The 27,624-nt window shown below is 34.8% G+C and overlaps 2 protein-coding genes across 3 annotated transcripts; one reads left to right on the top strand and one right to left on the bottom strand.

The window, feature by feature from the left end:
• Positions 1-21,211, top strand: LOC147073677 (rRNA N(6)-adenosine-methyltransferase ZCCHC4). The gene is made up of 7 exons (XM_085944441.1): positions 1-468; positions 2,434-2,675; positions 5,394-5,606; positions 6,405-6,618; positions 7,963-8,286; positions 8,741-8,890; positions 20,521-21,211. Exons 1-6 carry the CDS (start codon positions 196-198, stop codon positions 8,888-8,890), a joined length of 1,416 nt encoding a protein of 471 aa, XP_085800567.1. The 5' UTR covers positions 1-195; the 3' UTR covers positions 20,521-21,211.
• Positions 13,797-27,624, bottom strand: mip40 (Myb-interacting protein 40). 2 transcript variants are annotated; one of them, XR_015070366.1, is made up of 7 exons: positions 27,409-27,624; positions 23,533-23,641; positions 21,367-21,633; positions 17,343-17,475; positions 15,793-15,941; positions 15,087-15,294; positions 13,797-13,904 (listed from the first exon to the last, which is right to left on the bottom strand). XR_015070366.1 is itself a non-coding variant. In XM_085944445.1 (6 exons), the coding sequence occupies exons 1-6, from the start codon at positions 27,488-27,490 to the stop codon at positions 13,898-13,900; spliced, it is 747 nt and encodes a 248-aa protein (XP_085800571.1). In that variant the 5' UTR covers positions 27,491-27,624; the 3' UTR covers positions 13,797-13,897. The 2 variants fall into 2 exon arrangements, 1 of the variants encoding a protein (XP_085800571.1); XM_085944445.1 differs by lacking the exon at positions 15,087-15,294.

Genomic DNA, 27,624 nt, shown 5'->3' on the forward strand with positions numbered 1-27,624 from the left:
AAACCGACCATGTGCACTGCTAGCAGAGCTGTCAAAAAACTCTATATTCAAAATATAACCCAATAATTTAAGTCAAAGTGCAAATTTCCAAGTCGAAATCTGTTTTAATTGTTAAATGTAGTCTTTATTTATTTGGTCTTGAATGAGAATTTGTGAAGTGTAGTCGATTTTTTCGATCGTTTTATAATTTGAACCATGAAACGCAATCGCAATCGCGATAATGTATCTTCGGGGGTCGATGTCATACTCGAAGACCTCTCGAATCATCCGTCATGTCACCACGGTCCTGCGCTTTTGTTTGAGAGATCAAACAAACGTTTCTACGCGTGCTCAGCTTGCAGAGATCGAAAGAACTGTACGTTTTACATGCTGGAAGAGGACTGGCTCCGGAAGAAGAAGAAACTAGCGCAAACAACGTTGGAGGATTTAGAGTCTCCACAGCATATCGATGGAGAAGATTTAGAAAAGGTTTAAATTGCTTGTAACTTCAGCTCTCGGGTCTTTTTACTGGTTCTCCGCCACCGGCCGCTGTCATCTGTCAGTGAGCGCAGTGTTGCCAACCGAACTATAATTATAGTACATTTTGATTCGCGTACTATTCGAAATATACTTACTGTCATATTGTACTGGTGTATAGTCCTTTCTCTAGTTTTTCATCCGCGTGACCTTCTGGTAGCATAATATCCGTGTATGGCATGAATATGTTGATAATTCTAAAAAGGTCAATTCTCAGGGTAGCTATTTCATTCCGCCCGCCCGATTTGTAAGTATGGTATGCTGTGAAATTTGACTTTGTTGAAAATTTACAAACATTTTACTAAAATTTAAAAACATCCAAAAACATAAATTATTACCACAGAAAGCCAAACATGCAAATACAGTATAACCCCTATTTTACGTTTTTTAAGGGACTGAAAAAAAAGCCTAATTGGAGGGAAAATGTAAAAAGAACATTTAAATTTTATGTTTCTAAAAAAATAACGTTTTATTAAAAAACAACGTTCAATTAAAATTTTTATTGAAATTTTTTTTAGTTTTTATTAAAAAAATCATGTATATTAGTTTGTTGCATTTTTGTTTTTTTGTTATGTAATTCTCTTTCAAGACTATATTATAAACATTTACAAGTGTCACCTTGAATATCAGCATCATTTTTCGAGAATGTTCCTTTTCTCTTGCACTGACAAAGCTTTCCTTTGGTTAGACATTATGTGTTTGAAAGAATGAGGACATAAAAATGAATAATAATCGAACCGAAAGCAATATGAAATAAATAAACCGCGAACATGTAACTTGTAAGACTGATGACAGAATAATGACAGACGGAGTGTATACAAAACACAAACACGATGCCAAAAGAAAAGATGGCGACCAATGGACCAATCACCTTGTTATGCGCCGAACTCGGGCCAATCACAGCGTCGCTCGCTGACCAATCACCGTGCGCCGTTCTAAAGACACGGAGTTTTCCCTCCAAACACTTTATGCCGTTCGAATGTCACGACCCAATCATTGTCAAGTGCACGTAACTCGCATATTTTGAATATTTCCGACGTAAATCGCAGGAAAGAAAAACATAAATGCGGGTATTATATGTACTGAAATACATCGGGACTGAAAAAATTACACGCAATTCAAAAAATTACACGCAACGCCGAGAAAACTTGAATTCCGGGCACGTAAAAACGAGGTTATACTGTATGTAGCTGCCATGAGAATTGATGTTTTTAGACTTATAGACATTCACGGATATAATCTATACTAAAGATTATAAACCTTTTGCTACATCTTTGTCTCAGTAACAACACATGATAAACAATATGTTATTTTCAATAGTTACACTTTTGTCATATGTGAATTAAAATTCGTGGCGTAAACGAAACGCGCATTCAATGTTGGTAATATTTAAGTACATTGAGCGGGCTTTATAGCATTAAGCCATATACCAAAGTAAGCTTGAAATTCTTTGTAATCTGTCCTTTGGTCCGAACCTTGTTGAAAAAGGTTGCACGGTAGATATTTAAATAAATTTATTTGACTATTGTTTCTACAGAATATGTTGCCATTAAATTATTATTACCAAGACAATTTCTTATTTTCGATTTGACAAAAATAGTCATGATAACCCAAATATTGCCAAAATAGCTGTTGCTAATTTTTTATTAGTATTAATTGTATTAGTCTTTCACCTGAAGTAGCGCCACATGTTCTTGTGGAATGTTGTTTTGATTAAAGGTCCCAAATTCTTATGATGTGGCTGGTTCAAACTGCATTTAATTGGATAGCAATGTTTACAGATGTGGACATGGGTTGAATTGTAAACAAATGTCTGTGCACACTGCATTTGTGGTGAGGAAAATTTACAAACAATAGTTGTATCATTTGTTTGTGTGGGTTTGTATTAGGCTTCAGCGTCTATTTTATTGTTTTCAGATAAAACTTTCTCCGGAAGATAGTCGGTCATACTGCCATACTTGTGTCGCCTTGTTTTCAATGCCAGACGAGACAAAGTTGCATGCTGGGCATGATGTTGAGCGTGGCATTTCACTGAATCGTATTGCGTATCCGTCGCAAATCTTGAAGCCGATCCAAAATAATAAGAAAGAAGCACAGTTTCTATTCTCCCAGCAGACTATTTCCACAGTTGTCAACGCACTTTTACAAAATGGTTTAAGGTTCGTATATTTAATTTCTAATGAAACATTACTAGAGCCATTTATATGATGGCAGATAGCCTGTGGTCCAAGGCGGTTCGGGAGGTCACAAGAACATGCTCATTTTGTTAAAAAACAGCAATGTTTATTTCAGGTAGTCAAGTTGGACAATACAGTATTGTTTATTTATTTCATATTATAATGACGGACAGCATGACCTCCGTGTACAAGATGACCTAGTCCCATAATTATTATAAAAATGATGTAAAATAAAAATCAAAAGACCGGGTCAGGTAAAGGGTTCTGTAGCCATCATACCACTCAGCATTAAATGAGTGACACACTTTAATATGTATGTTTTGTTGTCAAAAGAAAACAATAGAGCGATAATAATTGTCAGCATTTACTCAATCATAACTAGATCCGTAGGGTCTATTATGATTTGTTAATTGCGACAATATCTCTTGTAATATATGGACTGCATTTGTATAAATAATTGGAAGGACTATCCATGAATCCTCACTCACTCATCGAGTCTGTCACCCGACGCACTACTATCGTCACGAGTCTTTCACTCAGCATAGTCAACCGTCATTCCACTCGAATCAAGTCTCTCAGTTCATTAACATAATTAATCTCTTGATCACACCAGTATCTCCGTATCCGCGATTATAATCTCATGCTGCCTCCTTATTTATTATCGTATTCTTGTATCGATCAATAAACTCTCGTCAAAACATCCAAGCAACAATGACTTTATCTCCTCCACCTCATCTACCCCCAAAAGCCCAACCACTACTCTCTTCTGTTGCTGGCTCGCAATTTCTTACCTGAGCCTTAATTATCGCTTAAATGTTTTACTATCAGGTAAATGCGACTCCAAACTTACAATTGATTTTAATAACTCAATGAATTATTATTAGTCTCCGGCCCAAATGCTATTATAATATTTACATTGAATTTAATAAAATCTACTAATTCACAGAAATCCTAAATCAATGGATCTTACACTAATTTACAATAAACATGTGAAAAATTACAATTTTAACATAAAAATTATATACAGTACCTACTCTCTTAGTAATCTGCCACCCCAAAAACCAAACAAATGTCCAATTAGTGAAAGCGGCGGATTAAAGTGCATACATACAAAATATGGTAAAAATTAAAACTGGTATTCCGTAAAAATAGTTTTTTTTTTTTTGAGAAATTTGTACTAGATAATTACAGTTTTATTTATAATCAAAATCAGTATTGACTAAATTATACATATTTATAAACCAACTTTATTTACTAAATATTAAACAGTAAATCACTTGATATAACCGGTTGTTCAGTGAGGCAGATATTCTTGAATGGCTTAGGATTCCTGGCTTTCCCTATGACCAAAAGCATCATTTTGTGTGTCCCGGTTGCATTGGAGCACAGCATAATTGTGATGTGGTCCTTGGGCACTTTCCTCCCTGCTACATTACTTTCTTCGCGATGAACGTACGTTTTACGAAGGAGAAGTTTCCAAAAAAAACCCGTCTCATCTGCGTTGTATACTTGTACGCGGTGGACTACTGAATTTGACAATCGAATACCGGCGAATTATAGAGCTTGATTTTGTGCTTTCACCTAGTAAAAATAACAGCGGATTACTGAGAGTGTACTGTACTTAAAACTTGTATTTTTACTAATTTTTGCTGAAAATTTTGATTATATTTGCTATACGATAGCCCGGTATTGATTCAGGATTCCATCCAGGTTCTTTGGGAAACAGATCCCTAAGGGATGACATCTTTTGACAGTGTCAATACGTATAATTTTGTATAAAAAAATTAATCTATATTACTTAGTTCTTTTGATGCGCGCCAATTATTTTATAATTCATTAATCACCTGCAGTAAAATTTGGTTAAAATTAAGTCTCATGATAACAATATAATTGTGACACTTGTGGGATTTTGTTTTGGTGGGTGCACACTTGATATCTGATCATTTGGGTTGATTGTATAATGATGTTAATTATTTATGAACATGTTCATCGCAGGACAATGTTGTATGACTGTATAATCTCCGTGTTCCTTCTGCGGTTACATGTAAATTGTACGTTAAACATTTCACCATAGCACAGTTCGCCGTGGGCTTTTTTATCGGAAAAAGATGACTGTATACAGTAGTTTCCAATTTTCATAGCTGATTTTGGCAAAATTCATGAATTCAAGAATGAAAACCTAACCTAACGTAACATATCGGCTATTTTTTAAATTTGTTTGCGGTTAGCTTCCTCCTTCACTGTAAAGTTTACACTTTGTTTTGTTTACAGTGTTTCCCAACCTTATTTCTGCCAAGCCCCACTTCAACGCTTCAAAAATCTATCTATCAAAGTTTTATAGAGTGCGAAAAGTTGAAGTTGAAGTGTCATGGCCGCTGTCGTGGCACTGCGATATAGAGGTTGGACGGTCCTTAACCCTTTCACCGTGGAAATTACTATTTAATTAACATGCTAATTATATCGACTGGCCGACTAATGAGGGCACAACAACAGCAACAGCGTCATTAATATACGGCCATATATTTCAGATACAAATGTGATACGGCGAACTGCATACGTACAAGTTTCTGGACATGGCCTTCTGCAGAGACCTGCAATGGATTAACTTAAGCCAGGACGCTACACACTCCATGTCTCTTGTATTCATAAATGTGAGTTACAATGCTACGATGAGCTTAATGACATCTTCTTTCATTTCAGGGCTGTACTCTGCATCGGAGTACCTAGCGTACACGAGTGCATCCAGCAAGACTATCTGAAGAAGGGCATGTCATCATTACTTCTTGATATCGACAGTCGAAGGCACGCTTTTCATACAAGTACCCAGTTTTGCCACTACAACATGTTCAATAATCATTTTTTCAATGCCAAGGAAGGGGAGACAACATTTGAGAAATTTATCGCACAAAACAGGTTGATTTAAATTTTAAACATTACGTTAATTTAGGTATAGTCCTCCATCTGAAAGAAGTTTCAACATCTTTGGTTATCGCCTTATAGTTCTGCAACTTCGATGTTGTCATTATCTAATACTATTATTATCCTATGGCTTTTTCCGTTTTTGCGAGCGATGGTGTGCCTTATTTGTCATGTCCGATAAGTTCAAAAAAAATCCATTCCCTGATCGTTCTTTTTTTGAATACCGAAGAATGGAATATGTGAAATTTCCATTCGGATACGGTGATTGTTGATTGTTTCCCAATAGGTTTTCGACTCGACATGCGACTTTATTTTACCACGCACTTGCTTGGAAAAAAACATTCACATGTTTGCCACACTTGATCGCGATATTTAATATCATTCATATAAATAGATTTTAAAATTAAAATGCATTTTTGACAAACTATTCTTAATCGGATCGACTGATACACATAATTTATTTTATTTAATCCTATTCCCGAGAGATTTTAAATGCGAATTAATTCATAACATCATCTCAAAAATTATATCCCCATAACCTAAAAATAAATGTAACGTCATTATATAACTTATAGATACATACCTAATTAGCTAATATAACCCAAAAATATTTAAAAGCCATTCAACAATATATATCAGCTATCTTCGCTTGAATCGTAGCAGACGGAAATAGGATTGGTTCCAATTTACTCACCATCACAGAAAACCATAAATTCTGCAATTGTGGATGCAATTGCCGATGTAATTTGAGCATAAAAGACATCGAGTTATATAATGGTTTTTTAATTTTAGTGGCAAAGGAGTTTGCATCATAATGGACCCACCGTTTGGTGGAAGAATTGAGCCTCTCGGGCATACGTTGAATGAAATCACAAAGACACACCACCGGGTCAACAAATTAAAAGATAACAATCAAGCAGTGTTACCAACTATGATGATCTATCCATACTTTATGGAACCACAGATGAAGAATCATATGTCCGAGTTGATCATGTGTGATTATCAAGTGAGTTTTAGATTATTTACCACCAATTTGAATCTTTCATATTATATTTCCTCCTATAATAATCTATATTATGATTTTTCCACTGAGTTTGTTCGCAACGCTGGAGTTTAATGCATATATCAGGAGATAATTTTCAAAGTGGTTAACTCCAACTAAATAAAAAATTCTCGCAATGTTAGATCACTCTTTTGAGAGTGCTCGACATTATATGATTTTCAGAAGTCACCAAATTCAAAATAAAATCATTTAAAAAACCTACTAAATATGTATGGGACTACATAATCTTTAATAGTGGATAAATCCACGCAGATTTATTTTCAAACAGCGTCAAACCAATCTCTTCATCGCATAGGTAGATGATATCTTGCTGGAGCAATGAAAATATCACATTTTCTCACATTGTCAAAAAGTGGATTTTTTTCACTGACACATACATTCACCGAACTTTACGAGTTTGTCGATTCGACGCGAGTTTTAGGGCATCCCTGTAGTCGTTTAGTGCTCCTTGAGTAACACTGTATTACGGAATTTGTTCGCTTGCTCAGCGACATATCCAGCCCATTACCATTACATCTGCTTGCTGACCTCTATAACAGTGTCTGGAAATTGTACGTATGCAGTTCACCGTGAAATGTTGTATCGGAAATATATGGTAGTAAGTATATTAAAGACCATCCAACCTCTTTGGGTCATATAGTAGTGAGATAAAATTCACGTCTAAATAAAACACGGTTCTTGTCGGTTTACTTACAGGCAGCCAAAACAAATTTTGAAAATGGCCAATATACTGGATTATTTGTTAGGCTAGAATCTAATAAAATTGGAACATTATTGTTCCAATCCTCCACGCTCCACGAACGCGTAATTCTTTCATCTTGGTGCTATATATAGATGACTATATAGTATATGGTCATCTCTTTCCGATAGGAAAGCTCATGGCAAATTGTGCTACGATGAAATGTAATACGTACAGTTTACATATCTTACCTTACATTACCCTCTATAACATCGCGTACTTTTGTCTGTCTTCTTATCCATTGGTTTCACATTTGTGGTCTTTCTGCGTTGCGCTACTCGTAATTTTTGGACATCTCTTACATTAAGGCTATATTTTTCACATGCATACGTGACCATTGGTTGAACACAATGGAAGGCCACTTTCGAAGATAATATTCAACCCCAGATTAGAACTCGCCCTGTGTTGTTGATATCATGACATCAAGCAACTGATGATAATAATGATGAATATTAGGAAAATCGATTTCACATTGTATTTTTGTTAATGGGGAAGTATTACTGGGAATTTAGACATAGCATATCTTGATGATTTTTTTGTATTTTCAGGTAACATATAAAAATCATTTGGACTACAGCAATAAAAACAGTGAGAAGACAGGATCGCCAGTGCGAATATTTACAAATATTCCATTGAGTAAAATTCGCCTGCCTGTTGAAGATGGGTATAAATACTGCAAGATTTGCATGAAGTGGATTGGAAAATGGAACAAGCACTGCCCCAAGTGTGTCAGCTGCTGCAGCAAAGACGGGAAGACATACAAGCACTGCGACGTCTGCGAAAGGTGTGTGAAGCCGTCCTGGGAACATTGCACCAAATGCAATAGATGCTGTTTGGTGCAGCACATGTGTGGAATCGTCTTGAAGGATCAGGTAAATGAGTCAACTACATGTAGGTAACAGTTATCTCTTGATTTACTGCTGGATGGTTTCTCTATTTACTTTTTGCTAAACTTGATTGACACATCAATCCAGCTGGCTCCTGGCTGGATACTATAATAATGATACACGAGCGCGAGTGAAACAAAAGCAAGCCGATATGTTGCAGACAAACCAAACAGGGTAAACTAATTAACAAAATGAATGTTGTTTTATCAGTTTATTGTAAAGCTATTTTACTTTTATATTGTTATTTAGTTTATTAATAATGTGTTTTCATCTATTTTTTAAATCTCTCGTTCATTGTGGAATTTTGCTTATCGAGACAGTGTCTAAAACGTATTCCCTACGATCAACAAACAGTTATTTTATCTGGAGATCAAACCCATAAAAATCTTGTGTCATTTAAAACCTATTATATATGTCTAATTCTTTATCTTGTTTTTAGGTTTGTTTCCAGTGTAAAAAATTAGGCCACAAGAAAGTCGACTGCCCTAATAATAATTCAGCCGACCTGAAAAGGAAAACGGAACAGCCAAACAAGAAAAGAAAAAAATTAATTTTAGAAACACAATATATTTTGAAATTTACATTGTAGGTATGTATTTTGAACATTCATGAACGGGCATTCTGACAATATGTCCTATCTGACATTCTGCATGTATTTTTAACATTGCCTAGTGAATAATATTACAGATATCATGCCATTTTGCTAGAATGTACACTGTTATGGGGTACATAATATGTAAAAATAAATATTAATGTAATGTTTGGTTTAACTGTCTTTTTTTTTATACATTCCTTACAAGATGGCAAATATTTACAGAAAGTATTTTTTAATCAAACATTAATTTTTGCATATTGTCACACTAAAGCTAATATATCTGTGGTGTTTGGTTCATTTAGGATAGATGCCGCAATGACTTTTTTTTATTATAAACCAAGAAAAGATTTACTGACTGTAAATTTTATAAAACTGACATTAAATATCAATTATATCAATAGTCTGGATGGAAAACACGAAAGAGCTCACAAAACATAGTAAAACCGACAAATTGACCGAAGACCACAGATATATAATATGTATCATAGTATTCTATAAACCTTTGGATTTTAAAATCACCCTCTATTTACACGATGGCGGACAATTTCGTAATACAAAATAATTTCAAATGGAAAATGAGAAAAAAAATTCAATTCAATTTATGATTAAAAAAAATATAGTTTACATAAATCTGATTCGACAATACTAATGATTAATTTAATGTTGTACACGTACCAATTCTTGGTGCAAAGCAATTATATAAAGTAAATTACAATTTTTAATTAGAGGTTAGGTTAGGGTGGGCAATGACACATTAATGCCGAAAAAACTAATATTTTGTGCAATAGCACTTTTCCCAATCGATGTTCCTAGTTTTGTTGTAAAAGTTTTATGCAACACCACCTGTCCTGATCCAGATTCCCCCCTGATTAGCGATGGGCAGAACATCGAGAGTGTCAACAGTTTTAAATCCCCAGGGGTGACATCATGGAACATAGTGCTTCGCAAAGGAAGCTTGCTAATTGAATGGAAATGGCTGGAGCAACATTCATCTTGATGTAGAATGTCCGAGATTTGAGTACTTGGTTAAAACCAATTACCATCTGTTTGATGCTAGCATTCTGGCAGTGCTATTTTATGGTAGTGAGTCATGAAACGTTGCTCATGGCAACTGTATACTGAGCTTCGAATGGTGGTATAAGTAAGAGTAACAATGAGATTAGAAGGTGGATCATGTAGTTTTGTAGACTCTTGTCACTTCAACAGTGAAGAAGTGATATTGGACATGGTTCGGCCACATGCTACGGACGCCTCAAAGAGTCTCAACCTGGACTACCTTTTCTTCAAACCAACCGGATTCCGGTGTCATTTTAGAAGTCAATGGTTGAAGGGTCTAGTACGATTTGGTGGACTGCGTCATATTAGAATATCAAAGTCTTAATAACATGTGTTTGTAATTACCAAGGTTTAATATAGATAGGTATTAGGCTGTTTGGTCTACTTGCTGGCTCAAATTGTAATAAATCAAAGAAAGCCAGTTCTTTCATACTGTCACGAGAGCGAATGAGAATGCGTTAGTTGTTTTCAAGAGAAAGGTCAGACTTAGATTGAAGGAGTGTGGCATATTTAGTGCAAGCATGAAGAATGAGCATTATATGCCATATCTCGATTGACAACTTTGGTGGACAGGACACGTGTAAGCAGGTGTTTGCCAGGTGTTCAGGATCATTGCTCAGATACTGCTGAACTTGGATCTTCTACTTGAGGAAGCTGGAACCACACTGGGTTGCGGAGCCTAAGATGATTCTGATGCGATTTCAAAATGTAGAAAAATAAAAGCTTTAATATTCTTGGGAAAGTTCTAATGTGTGACATTATAATATAAAGATGACCCAATAAAAACACTGGATTTAAATTGTACGCCATTTTTGTTTCATTAAGTTAACAGCACTGATAATTTCACGTCTCTATCTTCTATCATTGTTGCGATTAGTAGCCATGATACGCTACACGAACGAACAACGCATTGTTATTGTGAGAAGTCATTACAAATATGGGGAAAGTGTTGCTGATAGTCCAAGAACATCGATTTGCCATCATTCAAAACAATTGGACATTCCGAGAAGCACTGAGCAGCGAATTCTCATGAAAGATCTGCATCTTCATGCTTATAAGATTTAACAAACTCAAACCAATAGACAATTTACAGTGCCTAAATAAATGGTGATTAAATTCAGAGCTACATATTATTAGGACATTATACTAAATTGATTTAAATGGATTTTTCTTGCAAATATTGAACACAGTTAAAAAAAATATCGATAGGTATGTAACAGTGGCATGTGTTGACTTTTGCTTGCTTGCTGTTCAAAATACATACCTACAGTAAAACCTCGTTAATACAAATTTCACAGGACCAAAAATCGAAAAAAAAATCGAATTATGAAATGTATGGGAGAAAAATATTAATTTTTTTTTTGATTTTCATCAATATCGTTCACGATCATAGATGTGCCTACCAAATTTCCGGTTCCGTGTGTGTTAATGGGTCATAAAATGTCAGGATTATTTTTATTACCTTCTTAAAATAAGTAATTTATGATATTTTAAGAAAAGTCTGTCACAATTTTCAATGTCTGGCTCATGAAATAGTGTACTTTATTACGATTTATTGAATATTTTTATATGCCAGGACTCTGAAATAATTTCGAATTACGAAATTCGAATTAAAGGTATAGTTTTATATGAAAATAATGTTCAAGGGACTTATTTTTCACGAAAATTTCGAATTATCCGTGTTCTTATTAACGAAGTTCTACTGTATATACCAACTTCATACTTTCATATAAGATTTGAAATATTGAAACGAGGCATAGATTTTACATGTTCAATGTATTTTTTTCCCTCTGAATTGAATATCTAAGCAAAGAATTTTTTCTTCAATAAAAATCATGCATTATGATTGCATTAGCATTATGGCTATTTGACTTTTTTTTATAATAGTTTGGATTCGCTGCAGAATAAAATAATATAGTAAATCATATATAATAATTACTTGAGAAAAAAGTACTTTATCAGTATAATATTCAACCTATTATACACTCACAATTAGAATCAATACACTTTGTTGAAAACAATTACAAAAAAATCACTAATACAATATTAAACATAGCGACAAGATTAAAAATAATATCCACTGTCCAAACAGCACAAAAATAACAGCATCTAGTGGACAATATCCGTAAATCTTTCTAATATGACAAACCAACCTCATTGGAAGCGATATTGAGAATCGCTGCCTCTATGCATCATCCTAGTGCAGGAAATACATATTTTTATTAGAAAATTGTAAGTCTCTCAATTCCTAACTAAGTTGCAAGTATTTAAAAGTATTTAAACAATGAGGTGCTGTGGTATGTGGTGTTTCGGGTAGCTTTGCGATATTCTAAAAATATATAGGTACCCACAAGGTATATGGAATGAATACGGTAGGATACTCCATTTACTGCACATCTATGTCACTCGGAACCCCAATACTGCGCAGGAATTTGAATGTGAAAATAGCTGCATCACATATTTCGCATTGGTCTGAATATTGTGGTGCCTGTACACGTGCACGGATTTACTGGCACTAATAGAGTGTAGATTAAACTATCGTACATAATAATAACTGTTTACACATAAAAGTGCTGACTGTCTCACCAATCTCATTCTTCAAGCGTAAGCGAGACGCGTTGTTGTCATTGTATAATGCAATTTCACTGGTTGTGAAAATTGGTAAATGTCAGAAATTCTCTGCGCGGTAGGTTATGTTTACCGGCACGTTTGCCAATATCGTTCTACTGCACATACGCCATGCAAGTTCCAACTATCGTGTGAATATTCAGAAAATTCTTAACCTTTTTCATCCATGCATGCAATCTTGCAACATTCACGATGATACGTGTATACACGTGCATTTCTTGTTATGGCCGTGATAATACGTACTGTCAAAAGTAAATCCATGCACATGTAAACGCAATATTATTCTTATTTAAAGTTATTTTATTGTGCCCACGATGGCCGATTGGCTTAAGTGTCAGCCCATAATGTCATGGGTCCCAGGTCCATTTTCCGTAAAAACAAAAATCGGTTAATACAAACCTCCATTCTTTGGAGGCCCATATGATCTTATTAGGATCAGACATAGTAGTATATTACAGATGTAAACATTCATTCCATATACCTTGGGTATCCAATATTAATAACATAACCATTATACGAATAAACGTTATCATCCAATCGCACAATAAATATGCTCTGCATCTACCAGTGGCGAAGGGTGGAGGTGGGATCCAACATAAATAGTGCACACTAAACTTTGTCATTTAAACGTATTTGTTTTGAGTGAACTAAAACTACTAGTGGTCGTTGGTTTTTAAAATTCAATTAAACCATGCCATAGTAAAAAACATTCATTTATCTATAAAATATCTAAAATGATGACATTAAATCACACATAATTTTGGATATTTTATAGATGGAAGAATATTTTTTATCAATTATGGTTTGGTTTAGGCAGGGCTTATGAATTTAAAAAAACTAACAAACACAATCTGTAATATTACGTATTCTTAATTCAACGAAAAAAAATATGAGTATATGTAAATGTGTGCACTATTTTGTCGGATCGCCCATACCATACCAAAACTATTATGGTTGGTTTATGCAGCATTTTATTGATTTTTAAAAACTAACATAAAAAATTTGTAGTCTTAGTTTAATTAAAGAAATACATTTGACTGACAAAGTATAGTGTGCACTATTTATGTTGGATCATAAGTCTATCTGCAACCTTCGCCACTGGCATCCACAGCATCTATTAACCGCATGCCACTGGTACATAATATTATAATATGAGAACAGTTTAAATCTATCTAATGTTAATTGCACCTTCTAAATCAATAAAAATTAACAAAAATAATATTGCTCAAAAGAAAATTTATTTAGCAAATTGCTGCAGAAAAAATATAAAAAAAAGGTTTAAAAAATATTAACATATATCGGTCCTTTGCGTAATTATCAGGAACTGTAAAAAAACAAAAAGAAATGAATTAAAAAAATTATATACATACAAAAGCGTTCACACAAAATATGATTTCGGCCAAAATGTCATAAAACAAATAACGAAACGCTAAAGAGACACATGCTAAAATTTATTTAATTTACAATGACGTGAAGTGTTTAGTTTATTGTCATATCTCATATTTATTATTGGTATGAACATACATCTAAAAAAAATAATCGCCCAAGAATCTAACCTTGTTACTAAACGTATTGCAATAATTATAAGACGCATGGTGTTTCTGAATATGGGTACGTCTTAAGGTTCAAATACAGTATTCTCAGGACTGCAATCCCGGACAGAATTATCAATTATGGAATTAGTATTTTTTTAATCACGGTGTTTGACAAAATTAAATGAGATGTGACGTCAATTTATATTAACATAAGAAAACATGCTAGAAATTTTACTCTTTCTATTGATGATCTAGTTTATGGGTAGTTTTATTAGTATGCACATTATTTCTGATTCCATAATCCTGTGATGAATGGCATTTTTCCAAGATTTCAATGTAGACTAAACTTAATCATTAGCCTCATACTTGTATCAGCTTCAGTTTCACAATTATAAAGGCACTATTTCCTAAAAGGTTTTCTTCAATATCTCGAGCACACACGTAAAATTTTTCCCAATACAATCCAAGGTCTCTACAATCTCCAAAAACCAGCAAACTAAATCAATCTTCAATAATATACGAGGGCTGTTCAAAATGTATCTGATCTTTGCCTTTTCCGCGGAAATATAGTAGGGCTCCCATCTTGGGGAGGTGGAGAGTATAGATCATTTACTTTATGAAGGCGCACCCTCACTCTGCTAACCGGGGGATGCGTAGTAACAAAATTCTATAGAGAAATTTCTTTACGAAGAGTGTCAGTTGCCGGCGCTCAGCCTGCGAGTGAAGGAGTGTACTCGGTATCTGTTAGATTTTTATCTCAAGCGAAACGACGACAACTCGAGCAGCAATATTACATGGAGCAAAACCAATTGGAAGATTCACCAGGGTTTCGGCAATGATGCCATGGGCATCCCACAAATTAAGGAATGGTTCAAAGGTGGCCACATGTCAATCGGGGATGTTAAGACTCTCATGGGGTGGTGCATCATGAGTACGCACCACAAGGCCAAAACATTATCAAAGAATACTACCTGGAGGTCTTCCGTTGCCTTTGTCATGCCGTGCGGCACAAGAGGCTGGATCTGTGGGCAGCTGCATCATGACGACACACCAGCTCATTCGCCGCATCCGATTCAGACTTTCTTGGCCAAACACTGCACTCCTGCGGTTCGTCACGCTCCCTACTCTTCCGACATAGCTTCTTGTGATTTTTGGCTGTTATCCAAGCAGAGATTGCCGCTGAAAGGGATCCCCGATTTCAATCACAAGAAGACATTATACATAATACGACAGCCTAACTGTGTCCCATTCCCAAAGAGGTAGTTAAGAAATACTTCCAACGATGGCGGAACTATTTTGAAGAGTAGTATTACGATTTCAGACGTAGTTGTATTTTTCCCTGCCAAAGTTCGGATACTTTTTGAACAGATTGAGGTACTTAAAAATATTTAACAATTCATATGACAGTAAAATATTTAACATTTCATAAGACACCTTGAAAATTTCACTATACTTAACAGCTACATATAAGCTATATTTTGATTGCATGACTGACATGATCTATAAATAAATGCCTAGAAGATGTCTGTTGTATGCTTGACAATGTACGAATATTGAAATGGTTAATAAAAAAAATATCCTAGCATATCGTTAATCTTTAGTAACATAATTTCATCATGAATCTATAAATATCTTCAGGTAATATTTATGTTACCTCATTTTGTTACAGAAACTTACTTAGTGTCCATTTCCTTAAGTAACTGTTGTGATTTGGCGTATCTGGCTTCGTACTTGACGGATTGATCCAGCCACTGCTTCCGCACCGCTGTCCACCGAGTTAGGTGCTCAGCCATCAGACTTTCTTTTGAGATCACGGGAAGATTATTCTAAAATCCACAAAAATCGAAGATGTTGATAAAAAACTTTTTTTCAAAGATGGAGCCAAAATTTAAGAAATTGAAGCAAAAAAAAGGATGTCTGATCTACTGATTAAATTAGCTACAAGTGACTTCACATTGCAAGTTCATTTGAAGGGAACTTCACACTTTAAATTTCACTACAACTTCAGATTCACCCGATTATTTAATTCGTACATATATGATTCTATAGCCAAAATACGCTTTCAATACTTAAATTCAGAGAAGTGAATAGTGTATCATTAAATTTGACTTTATTTTTACATTTTATATATATTTATTCAGAGACGTGAATATAAAGTTTAGCTATAAATACCTATGCAAAGATACTCCCTTGTCAATTTTATGTAGGCAGCAATAGCAATGTATTGATGATTATTTTTAAGATTAATTATCATATAAACCAATAAAAAATTGCGTAAATAGGTTATGCAAACAAAACTGAACACTAGCCGCCATTTTGTTTTCGGCACTGCCAATAGAAGGTTGTAATGAACTTATTGCCAATACAACCACACATATAATATTGTTGGATTCCAGAGATTAATCGACTACTCTTGCAAGAATAGATAACCTCAGTGTAATACCCCGTTTACACGTGCATGGATTTACTGCTGACAGTACGTATTATCGCGGCCATAACAAGAAAATGCACATGTAAACATGTATTATCATGCAAGATTGCATGCATGAATCAAAAAAGTTCAGAAGGTTCTGAATTTTCACGCAACGACATCACCGCGTCTCGCTTACTCTTGAAGAATGTGATTGGCGAGACTGTCGGAACTTTTACGTGTAAACAGTTATTTTGCGATAGTTTAAAATACACACTATTGGTGCAAGTAAATCCATGCACGTGTACAGGCGCTATTGTGTAAACAAAGCAACAGACTTCAAATGTGAACACTAGCCGCCATTTTGTTTTCAGCAGTGAAAATAGAAGGTTATAGTGAACTTGTTGCCAATAGAACCGCATGTATATTGTTGGATTCCTGAGGAACCAATAGACTACAAGAATAGATGATAATCTCAGTGTAACAATATGTTGGCACATTGTTTAATAAGCTATTGCAACACCTTGCCAGTTCATTATTGATAAAAAGCATCTGGTTCAGTAATTATTTGTGGTGGCGATGGCCGAGCGGCTTACGCGTTGTGGGTTCATGGTGTTTGAATCCCGGGTCTGGTAAATATACACATTTTGTTTTTCAATTTGTGTTTGGAGTCGGGATATGAACCAAATAGGTTGAGCAAGTGGCTAACATCCATTTCTAGTAAAAACGTGTGAATACAAACCTTCACTCTGTGGAGACCTATATGATCTTGTTAGAATCGGACATGGCCAAAAAAAAATTATTTGTTTATACTTACATAATCAAGATTCGATCGCTGCATCTGCTCCGGCAATAAAGGTGGAATCTTTTTAACCGGAGGACCTTCCGGAGGAGGCAATTCCACATTCCCTTCGGAATTATTCACTAAATGATCTCCTGGGGTTTTAGGCCTAAAATAAACATTTACAAATCGTCTGTAACAATGATAGTGTTGTTACAATTTTTAATGAAATTATTTGAAAATAAGTAGTAAAAACAATGTCAATTTTATTACCAGTATGTTAACAAGGTTTGCAACCTCTTTATCATGGCAAAAACCTGATGTTGCCACAGTTGAGTATAAAAAATATTGGCAGTATTGTCATTATTGCGTGAGAAAAATACCCTAATGTAATCAGGTTTTAATTAGCAATATTTATATAATGGGCCATTTAGTTATAATATTATTATTTAAATACAGGGAACTGCAAGATATCCAGTTCTGTATCCCGACTAGACAGAAAATTTATGCATTTCCCCCCCCCCCCAGGTAGTTTTTTAACATTGAAACTTCTTTACGCATACTCTAAAATTCCTGTACTTTTTGCTGTGTGGCACAATAATCGACATCGTCTAATGCAGTGGTTGTTTTCGGTAACTCGCGTAGGATATGTGATTAACAAATGAATACGTGTATTAATTAAGGCTCTAAGTACCAAAAAGTAGTATTGCCTGTAGTTACAAAATACCGAGTCATTGCAGTAAAATTTCATGAAGCAAACCTTTTGAAAAATGTGGTTTTACAGTGTGAAGCAATCACGGCAGCTTCTATGATTTTAGGTATTAAGAACTCGCAAGTGTCAACACACCATCGTCAGCCATTTTATATTGAATGAGGTTGACCACTGTAGTGCTATTTACACCATTATAAATAATACAGGCCAACGGACTTACAACGTCGACAGGTTTAAATATTTTGCTGTATTTGTTTGACTTGCTTGAGGCACTTAGACCATAGTTGAAGTTATTGGCGTTAGTATGTAGAACACTTTTCTATAAAAATGTCAGCTTTTTTGTTTTTGGTACTTAGCGCCTTAATTAATACACGTATTCAAATGTCAGTCAGCCATATTTGTAAGGATAATCTTCAGTTACTTAAGTGCCATATTATTTTCGTTCATTTTTCACATAAATTCAACTCTACTCCAAAAAATTTGCCTGTGGTGCAATTTCCTTCGATTTTGATTAATATAGCTACAGATTATAGATGTACAAAGTTGCTCATAGCACCAAAAAGGTTGGATTTTGGCTGGCCGAGCGGATAACGTGTCAATCTATAATGTCGTGGGACCTGGCCCGGGTCTGGCAAAAAGGACTCACATATTGTTTTTCAATGTGTGTTTGGACCCAAAATATGGACGTTATTATGATCTTGTTGGTTAAAAAAAAATAAAAAATAACGTATGTATGTATTTTTTCACTTTAATGTTATTAACTGTAAATTTATGAACAATAAACACAATATTTAGTACTTATTCCACATAATTCATTAATGATCAGCATTAGTTTTGTCCGCTTCAATAGAATATTTTCAACTGATGTATTTTTTGTGAATTGCAATTTGAAACTGAATGGCCCGGCCCCCTGGACCACTTACTGAACCCGAAATACATAATGTAGGTGTAGTCCGCCAGACAATTGGAATTTCATAAGTAGCTCGCATGAATTGAGTTTGGAGACCACCGAATTAATACAATTCTTTTTCTTTCATTTTTTCCATAGTCATAATATTTGATGTCATTTCACCATCTCGGTTCATTTCTCTCTTGATTCTGGAAATGGCTTTTTGAAACGTTCCTGTAAATTAATGAGATTATGTGTATTCGACGGATATCGATGCTTCCTACGCGTATTATTATATACCGTTAACACGTGCATGAATTTACTGTTGACAGTACGTATTATCGCGGCCATAACAAAATCAAAATGTGAATCAAAAAAGTTCAGAAGCTTCTGAATTTTCACGCGACAATTGGACCATGCGATATGTGCGACTGCGCAGTAGAACGATAGTAGTGAACCTGCCGGTAAAAAACAAACTACACCGCGCAGTGACTCATTTTGGGATTAACCGATTTTCACGATCTGTCAAATAGTACCATAAAATGACAACATCGCGTCTCGCTTACTCTTGAAGAATGAGATTGGCGAGACAGTCAGTACTTAAAGAGTTTATTGCGATGGTTTAAAATACACACTATTGGTGCAAGTAAATCTATGCACGTGTACAGGCGCTATTACGTTAGATGGATGTAGGTATATATTTCTTATACCTCTGGGAATAATATAAAATCTCGACTGAAAATACAATAAATAATTAACTAATATTCATATAGAATACTGCACTTTTCAATACGCCGGGAAAAATTTATAACATGGCAACAATCATCGCGACACTATTTGTAGACATTGTCATTGGTAAGCGGAAATCAATTGTGTCGACATCGGAATTATTTTGGCACACATTCCAAGTTTGAATATTTAAAGTATTGCCGCTTTACTTATGTTTGATGGCCTTGACACCCTAATAAAATTACAACAGAGAATTATCACAACCTCAACGTAATCTGAACTTAAAAAACCAACAAAATTGTTTTACCGAATACTGTTCCATTCCAATTTAACAGTTAAAAATCATCAGACAGAAGTAGTGATATGTCAAATGTAAGCAGAAATATTGTTTGCATTTAAATTTTTTTTTGCATGTCAATTAGATATAGTAATACTTATAATTTTTCTTACTTTTTTATTTTTGGTGTAGTCTGGGGTGGATCTTGGCCGTCTCAAACATAATCCTACATTCTGCTCTGTATTCGTATTATGGACCCTCAAAAATAGCATCATGCATTTGATAGATCATCTGCTAATGGCAACAATGGCAAACCTAAGCCGAAAGCTACAAGCATGCCGTGTCGTAAGGCATGTGAACCTTTGTAGTGTTTTGTTCGGGATTTAATAGGACAAAATGTACTATTTGATTTTATTTAACTTGTATATCTTCCGCAGGTTATAAAAATGCTTTGCTTGTACAACATAATCATGTCAAGACACTGCCATCTTTTCTTCAGGACTGTGGAGACTTTATCTTGATGATAATCTCCTCCCCATTTTGAAATTATAAATTAATGTATAACTGTAAAATTGTAATTGAAGTGTTATTATTTCTTTTGTTTTAGATACACTGATCTTCACATTGAAATATCACTCGTGACACTCTATCCAGTGGAAAGTAACCCTAAGTCGTAATGTTATATTAGGTACGAGTCTGCTAGGGCAGCGCCCGGCAACCTATGCCACACATGCTACTAGTTGCCACGAGAAGGGATTTTTTGTGGCACGCCTCGAAAATGAGTTTATCAAAATTTTCGATACTTTAAAAACTGTACCGTAATATTATGTGATGATACACTTTTGAACATTGAGTATGTTGATTTAGAGTTAATCGAATTAAACAATTCTGAAATTTGGAAATTAAACTTCAAAACTGCCAGAGATGAAATTATGAAAAACGAAGACAATTAATTATCTTGACATGATAACCAAAACGTGGAATGAACTCCCAGACAGATTGCATTGAAAAAAGTCGCATTCGCTATTATAAGTGTTTTCGGTACAACGTACTACTGTGAGCAATATCAGTTCTCAGTTATGAAATGTATTATAAACCCGTATCAAAATCGTTTAACTGAAGAAAATTCGGAAATGTGCATCAAGTTAAAAACTTCAAACTATGAACTAAATATTGAGGTGTTAGCTTCCAAAATTGGACCTCAAGGGAGTCACTAATGTTTAAATATTGCAATTTTTATGATATTTTTAGGTAACGTGTATTATTATAGTCAAATAAAATTGTCTTACAATATGTAGATTTACTAGTTTTATTTCAGTGGCACGTTGAGTGTCCAGTAATTTGAATTACCTGTTTTGTGGCACGCCAATGCATTTGGGTTTCCGAACGCTGTGCTAGGGTACTACAGCTGACTTCATTAAAATGTTAAATGCTAACCGATATATTATCTTACCGCAAAACGATTCTCGGCTGATTCGCCATCCATGCCCTACAGATGGGATAAAGGGGAGTGTCTTCTTTGAACTGGGCCAAGTCAACGCTCCGGTCGAAGAGCTTCATGACGTATGAGTTGCTTTTGTGCGGTGACAGTGCACGCTTCTTGTGAGAGCCCCTTCGATCCGGCCTGATGTATGGAGAGTCCAGCAGTTCACTGAGCAAGTCACTGCTCAAGTCCCTTTTGACATTTGAAGGAAGTCTGGAGTCTGGATAGGTGTCTGGCCTATGAAGGAGTGCATTAAAAATCAATGAGTACCTACTCAGAGGATATTGATTGCATCCATTAAAAATAATGGTCATTTAAAAAATTAAGTTACAAAATGTAGGTTGTTAAATTTTTTTGTCTAAAATATAAATTTATTTTTTCTATGGGACCCTCCTACTGGTGATGTGAATAAGTATTACACCCGTATGGCTAAATACATTCTATGCAAGAGGAAACAGCTTGTTATCACGTCACATGAACTCATATGTTACAACCATAAACACATTCAGAACAACTGATAACTTATAAAAACATTGTTATGTGTCATTTGTAAGTCTCTTCCAAGCCACTAAAAATAAAGATATGTGATATTACGAGATTCGAAAATGTGTAAATTTTCCATATACATATCAATGTTATATAATATATCATTCTTTATTTAATTAACAATATGCGTCAATTTTTGATTCTAGGATGATAATTATCAGAGAAGATTATGTAAGTAATCACCAAATCTTTAAATAGATTTCGTGCCACTCGGGTCAACTTATTTTCAACAATAAAGGTACTATAAAACTACATATTATTACATACCAAATTTCGGCATCTTACCTTCGATATGAATTAGTGATTAAGGCTATACATCAGTTGAGGCATGGTCTAAAAAGACCGTGGCTAGGCGATGCCCGGATTGTGCAAATGACGCGTGCCGAATGAAATATAATTTGTCATAAAAATCCAACATGCGTCCATTTAATGTTATGTTTATATTACTAATAATAATAGTATATTCATTGACATGTTTTCTTTTTTAAGTACATACGCAAAGTTTTTTTAGCTATCTTTGACAAAACAAATCGACGTGCGGACACCTCGACTGTCCGTCTCCGATTGGCGACTAGTGAGAAATTTCGTCACACCTACTGTTGAAAATTATTTGCCGTTTTACTGAAGTACGCTCTTAAACTATACCCGTCAATATGAAAATAATAACATAAATAAATTAATTTTTGTGTTACTAAAATTGCGGTGGTAATTATATTTTCTTTGAAAAACAATTTATTTTGAAAAATAAGTAAGTACCTAGGTAAATATTTAACTTATCTATCAATTATTTTTATATAAGATTCAATGTACTTATTTTTTTTAGGTTTAATTTGATATGAGGCGTCTAATTACAAAAAGCGACAAGTCCACAATTCAATATTTTCGGAAAACAACGTTTTTATGTTTCAAGCTTCAATTATTTGTTTTAACGTGAGCTTATTTTTTTCGTTGTATTCTATGTCGAAATTAGAACCAAATGGCATTTGTTTCAGCCGATAAACTCTTAAATGTAATAAATGTAGGCAAAATAAAATTGAACGTAGCGCTATTTGTAGCTCACTTTTTAATTTACTCCGCATAAGGCACATATTTCCGTGGCAGTGTCATGAGTTTACCAGATGCTACAGCATGGGAGACACCCTTTTCAATATTGAACGTTCTCTTATTGGTTGACTTAAACACCCGCGAAATCAACCAAGCTTTAAATAATATGAAACACGGACTTGACGCTTTTTGTAATAAACCGAGACTTAAAAATTATACAAAGAATATGTGCGTATTTTTTTTTCGATTATGACCAAATGTGGACTTATCGCTTTTTGGAATTAGACGCCTCATATATCGATTGTTATTATAATGTTATTACAGGCTGAGTTAAGTAAGATTTCATAATCAAGATCAAAATAAGGACATGGATCACCCCATAAAAGGCCCCGCATCACTCACGTCACTGGGAACCTTTTTTTTGGTCAATAAGGAGGTTACACTCTTGCTAAATTTCAGCTCCCTACCTTGGAGGTCCAACACGCCAATACATTTTTGTGAGATTTTACAGGACTAGAAGAAAGATGTATATAAAAATTTACATACTTTTCAATCTTGATTGATGTACTGTTGGTTTGTGAATCATTTGAGTTGGGGTCCAAGGCATCCAATAGTGCACCCTTTAGTCTGCTTCGAGCGAGTCTGATGATCTCATCTAAAAATAAAATATCTATAAAAGAATAGCGCCATTAGGGAGTCGGTTTCGTTTAGTAATCGTAGAGATAGCTTTTCCCAACGGTAGATTGCCTGTCTCATGGATGTCCATGTGCTCTGTTTTAGAACAAAAATAGTCATTTAGTTTTTTAAATTCGGCTGGTTGCACACAAAATCTCCTACGGTAAAGCTCGAGTTTTAAGATATCAAACTGATGTATTAGATAAGTGGATGATTTTAGAGATTTGTTTTTGTTACATTAATAAAGTTAATGTTCTGACATGATTTGACATAAGTATGTTCAAATGATGAAGACCATGTTCCCGAAATTACATTCTGGGAAGCAAACTGTGCTTTAAATTACAGTGAAACCCCGATTATGGTTTTCAAGGGACCCTAAAAATAAAACGATAAATGCGGGATATATAATTTATTTAAAAAAAAAAAAACTCGTTTTTCTCCTGGATTTTTTTCGACATCTTGAATTATTTTCAGTTTCTCAGCTAAAGTTCTAGTTTTCTTCATGGGGGGTATTTTAGTTGTGATAAGAGCAAGTAAATGCAAGGTAAGCCTGAGCGCCGATTGACCTGTGCAAACAAAGCGACACGACTGAAAGGTCTGTATGTATCATAAGCAATTCGACGAAAGCGAAATGAAAAATATTCAATAAAAACGGTCAAACGGGATAATATTTGTGACGGGACCATAATATTTAGATGATAGATCGAGGAAAACGATAAATCGGGGAACGGTTAATGCGGGATTATTTAACATTGTTCTTATGGGTGTTTGCCGGGACTTTAAAAAATGAACAATCCATGCGGGAACACAATTTATGCGAGAACGGTAGATCGGGGTACCACTGTACATGAAAAGCTGGAAAACCCCGGAGGAGACAGAGAATACCTAGCAAATTATCATCCAATAAGTCTGCTCCCTATCCTCTACAACAATGTTTCTTAACCATTTACATCCGCAGACCACATAAAAATCAAAAAAATGTTTTGCGGACCATTAACATTGGAATAAAATAATAAATATTTATATTTACACGATTTTTGAAACAATTGTCGAAATTTAATACAACCCCACTTCAAATGTTGGGTCTCTAGGTAACTATTTTTGAACTGCAGAAATTTTTCCTGGAAATTGGACCACCGGTTAAGAAACTATGCTCTACAAGACATTCACAAAAATTCTCTCAAACTGTCTGAAAAATGTACTAGACGAGAACCAACCGAGAAACAAGCCGGATTTAGAGGAATATACAGAACTATGGACAATAACATCCAAGTCGTCAAAGAAATCATAGAGCGGTGCCAGGAATACAAACTGCCACTATACATGAGGTTTATAGACTATGAGAAGGCGGTCGATTACATCAGGGGTGGGCAAACTGCGGCCCGCCGGGTATTTTTTTGTGGCCCGCCATCATTAATTGTACTTTTGATTACGAATAACTTTTTTATATATTTTTTAAAAAATATTGACACATTTAAATACTTTTAACTCCGCGTTGCAAGTAAAAAGTTTCAATGGATTTCAATTAAAACTCAAGTTATTCCTTCGACAAATATCGGATAACCACCACAATATCGACCACTTTCCAACTTTGAAGTTGCTGAATATACCAGAATATAAATTTGAAGAATATGGTAAAATTATTAAAGCTCTGAATGACGATTTTTCACAAAGATTTGGTGACTTCCGAAAAATTGAGACAACTTTAGCAATAGTACGCGATCCAGATTATTGATCTGCAGTGTGACACTGATTTAAGAGAATTGCATCGTCGTGAAGAAATCTCCAAATTTTACAATGCCCTTAATTCAGACAAATTCGACCAACTTAAAGATTATGCAAGAAAAATGTTCGTTATTTTTGGGTCAACCTATATATGTGAGCAAACATTTTCGATCATGAACATCAATAAAAATTCTTTACGATCAAATATCTTCGATGCCCATTTACAAGCAGTTTTGAGAATATTAACTACAAAATTAACACCTGAATTTAAAAAAAATCTACAACAGTTTCATTATTCTCATTATTTTTTTTGAAATGTTTATTTTTCGTGATAATAAATAGTATATATCTAAAAATAGTCTTTTACTTGCGGCCCGCCGCTCATTTTGAATTCTTGAATTTGGCCCTCCATCCAAAAAGTTTGCCCACCCCTGGATTACATAAAGAAATTTTCAATACTTGATGCACTCAGAAAACAAGGAATCCCCGGGCGCAATATAAATATTTTCATCAACACTATATACAGTAGCGCAACAGCATTTGTCTATCTCTATAAACCATCGCGCAGATTTCCTATCAGCAAAGGAGTCCGACAAAGTGATACAATCTTACCTAAACTATTTACAGCTACCCTTGAACACTTACTCAGCAACTTGACTGGAATGACAAAGGGATCCCCATAAATGGAGAATACCTGAGTCATCTGCGCTTTGTCGATGAAAAATTTTCTCGCAAGACTCAGAAGACCTCCAAAGCAGAATACAGGAACTCACTGAAGTGAGCAACAAAGTAGCGTTGACAATAAATGTAACAAAGACGAAAGTCATGTTCAACTGCTTTGCGGGCCAAAAAGAGATCCTCATCAATGGCATTCAGCTCGAACAGGTGAAAAACTACATCTATCTGGGACAAGTGTCTATAGATGGATGTATATTTGATGAAATTGTTTGCAGAGTAAAGCTCGGCTGGAGTGCTTTTGGCCGCCTGAATAAGGTCTTCAAAAGTAACCTCCCACTGTGCCTAAAGCGTAAAGTTTTCAACCAGTGTGTGGTTCCCGTAATCACATATGAGTGTGAAACATGTACCCTAAGTAAAAGAGAAATCCAGAAACTTAGAGTAGCACAGAGTGCTATGGAGGGGTGCATGCTGGGCATAAGGTGAAAGGACAAAAAGCGGAATGATTGGGGAAGGAAATAGAAGGGTGCGATGTAATACAGTTCGCTAAAAACATCAAATGAAAATGGGCTGGAACATAGCTTGAAGAAGCGACAATCGCTGGACAAATCTGGTGATCCAGTACCCAAGAGGTACAAAACGTCTGCAAGGTAGACTTGAGGCTGCTGGATCGATGAAATGGTCAAGGTCTGAGTAAGTATGTGGCAATGTAGTGCACAGGACCGAGAGAAGTGGAATCAGCTTGGAGAGGCCTTCATCCAGCAGTGGATAGATTCAGGCTGATGACGATATATTCAGATCACATTAACGAAACAATTTTATCGATGAAACTCAATTGTTTCCAGTGTTAATCCAAGTTTTGGTAATTCTATGGAACTCCATATCATCATTGTGGGGTGTTTTGAGACCACAATCTACTGAAAAACCAAACCAAAACCCAACAACCTACTGAAAAACTACCTAAAACCAAACACAACCTACTTATTTTTGGGTTACGGTAGGTTGTGTTGGGTTTTGGTTTGGTTTTTGGTCTCAAAAGACCTCAATCACAAAAACGATAACGAAACAATATGGAGTACTATAGAATTACCAAAGTTTAAAAAAGATCATTACCTGTTTCCGTGGAGCAATAAGGAGCTGACATTTTTGAGTCAGGTAAGATTAATGAACTCACTAAAAAAAAATACTATAGAAATGATTCACTAAAATGAAAACAACTTCACAGTCTATGAAAACAGCACAATCATATATGTAGCACTTTAACAGATTAACATACGAATAACTACTCTGTGTTAAATCATAAATAAGTATCTAATAACAGAAATTAATGTATGTACGTAGCCTTACCATCTTTCATATTGTTCTCTGGCGATGGTATTTCACGGAAATTGTTGTTAGATGAACTGGTAGCTCTACGTTTTTTTGGCATCTAATTTAGAAATTCTAGTTTCAATATAATCTTGTAAGCGATGTATGATTATTACAAAAATAAATACAGTAGATTTACACAAAATAACGATCGAAATTTGATTTTTCAGTTTGACATCTATAAATAAGAGTGTT

This window comes from Rhyacophila brunnea, unplaced genomic scaffold (genome assembly GCF_057557595.1).
Source record: "Rhyacophila brunnea isolate RB1 unplaced genomic scaffold, BYU_Rbru_1.0 scaffold_17, whole genome shotgun sequence".
Classification (NCBI taxonomy): Eukaryota; Metazoa; Arthropoda; class Insecta; order Trichoptera; family Rhyacophilidae; genus Rhyacophila; species Rhyacophila brunnea.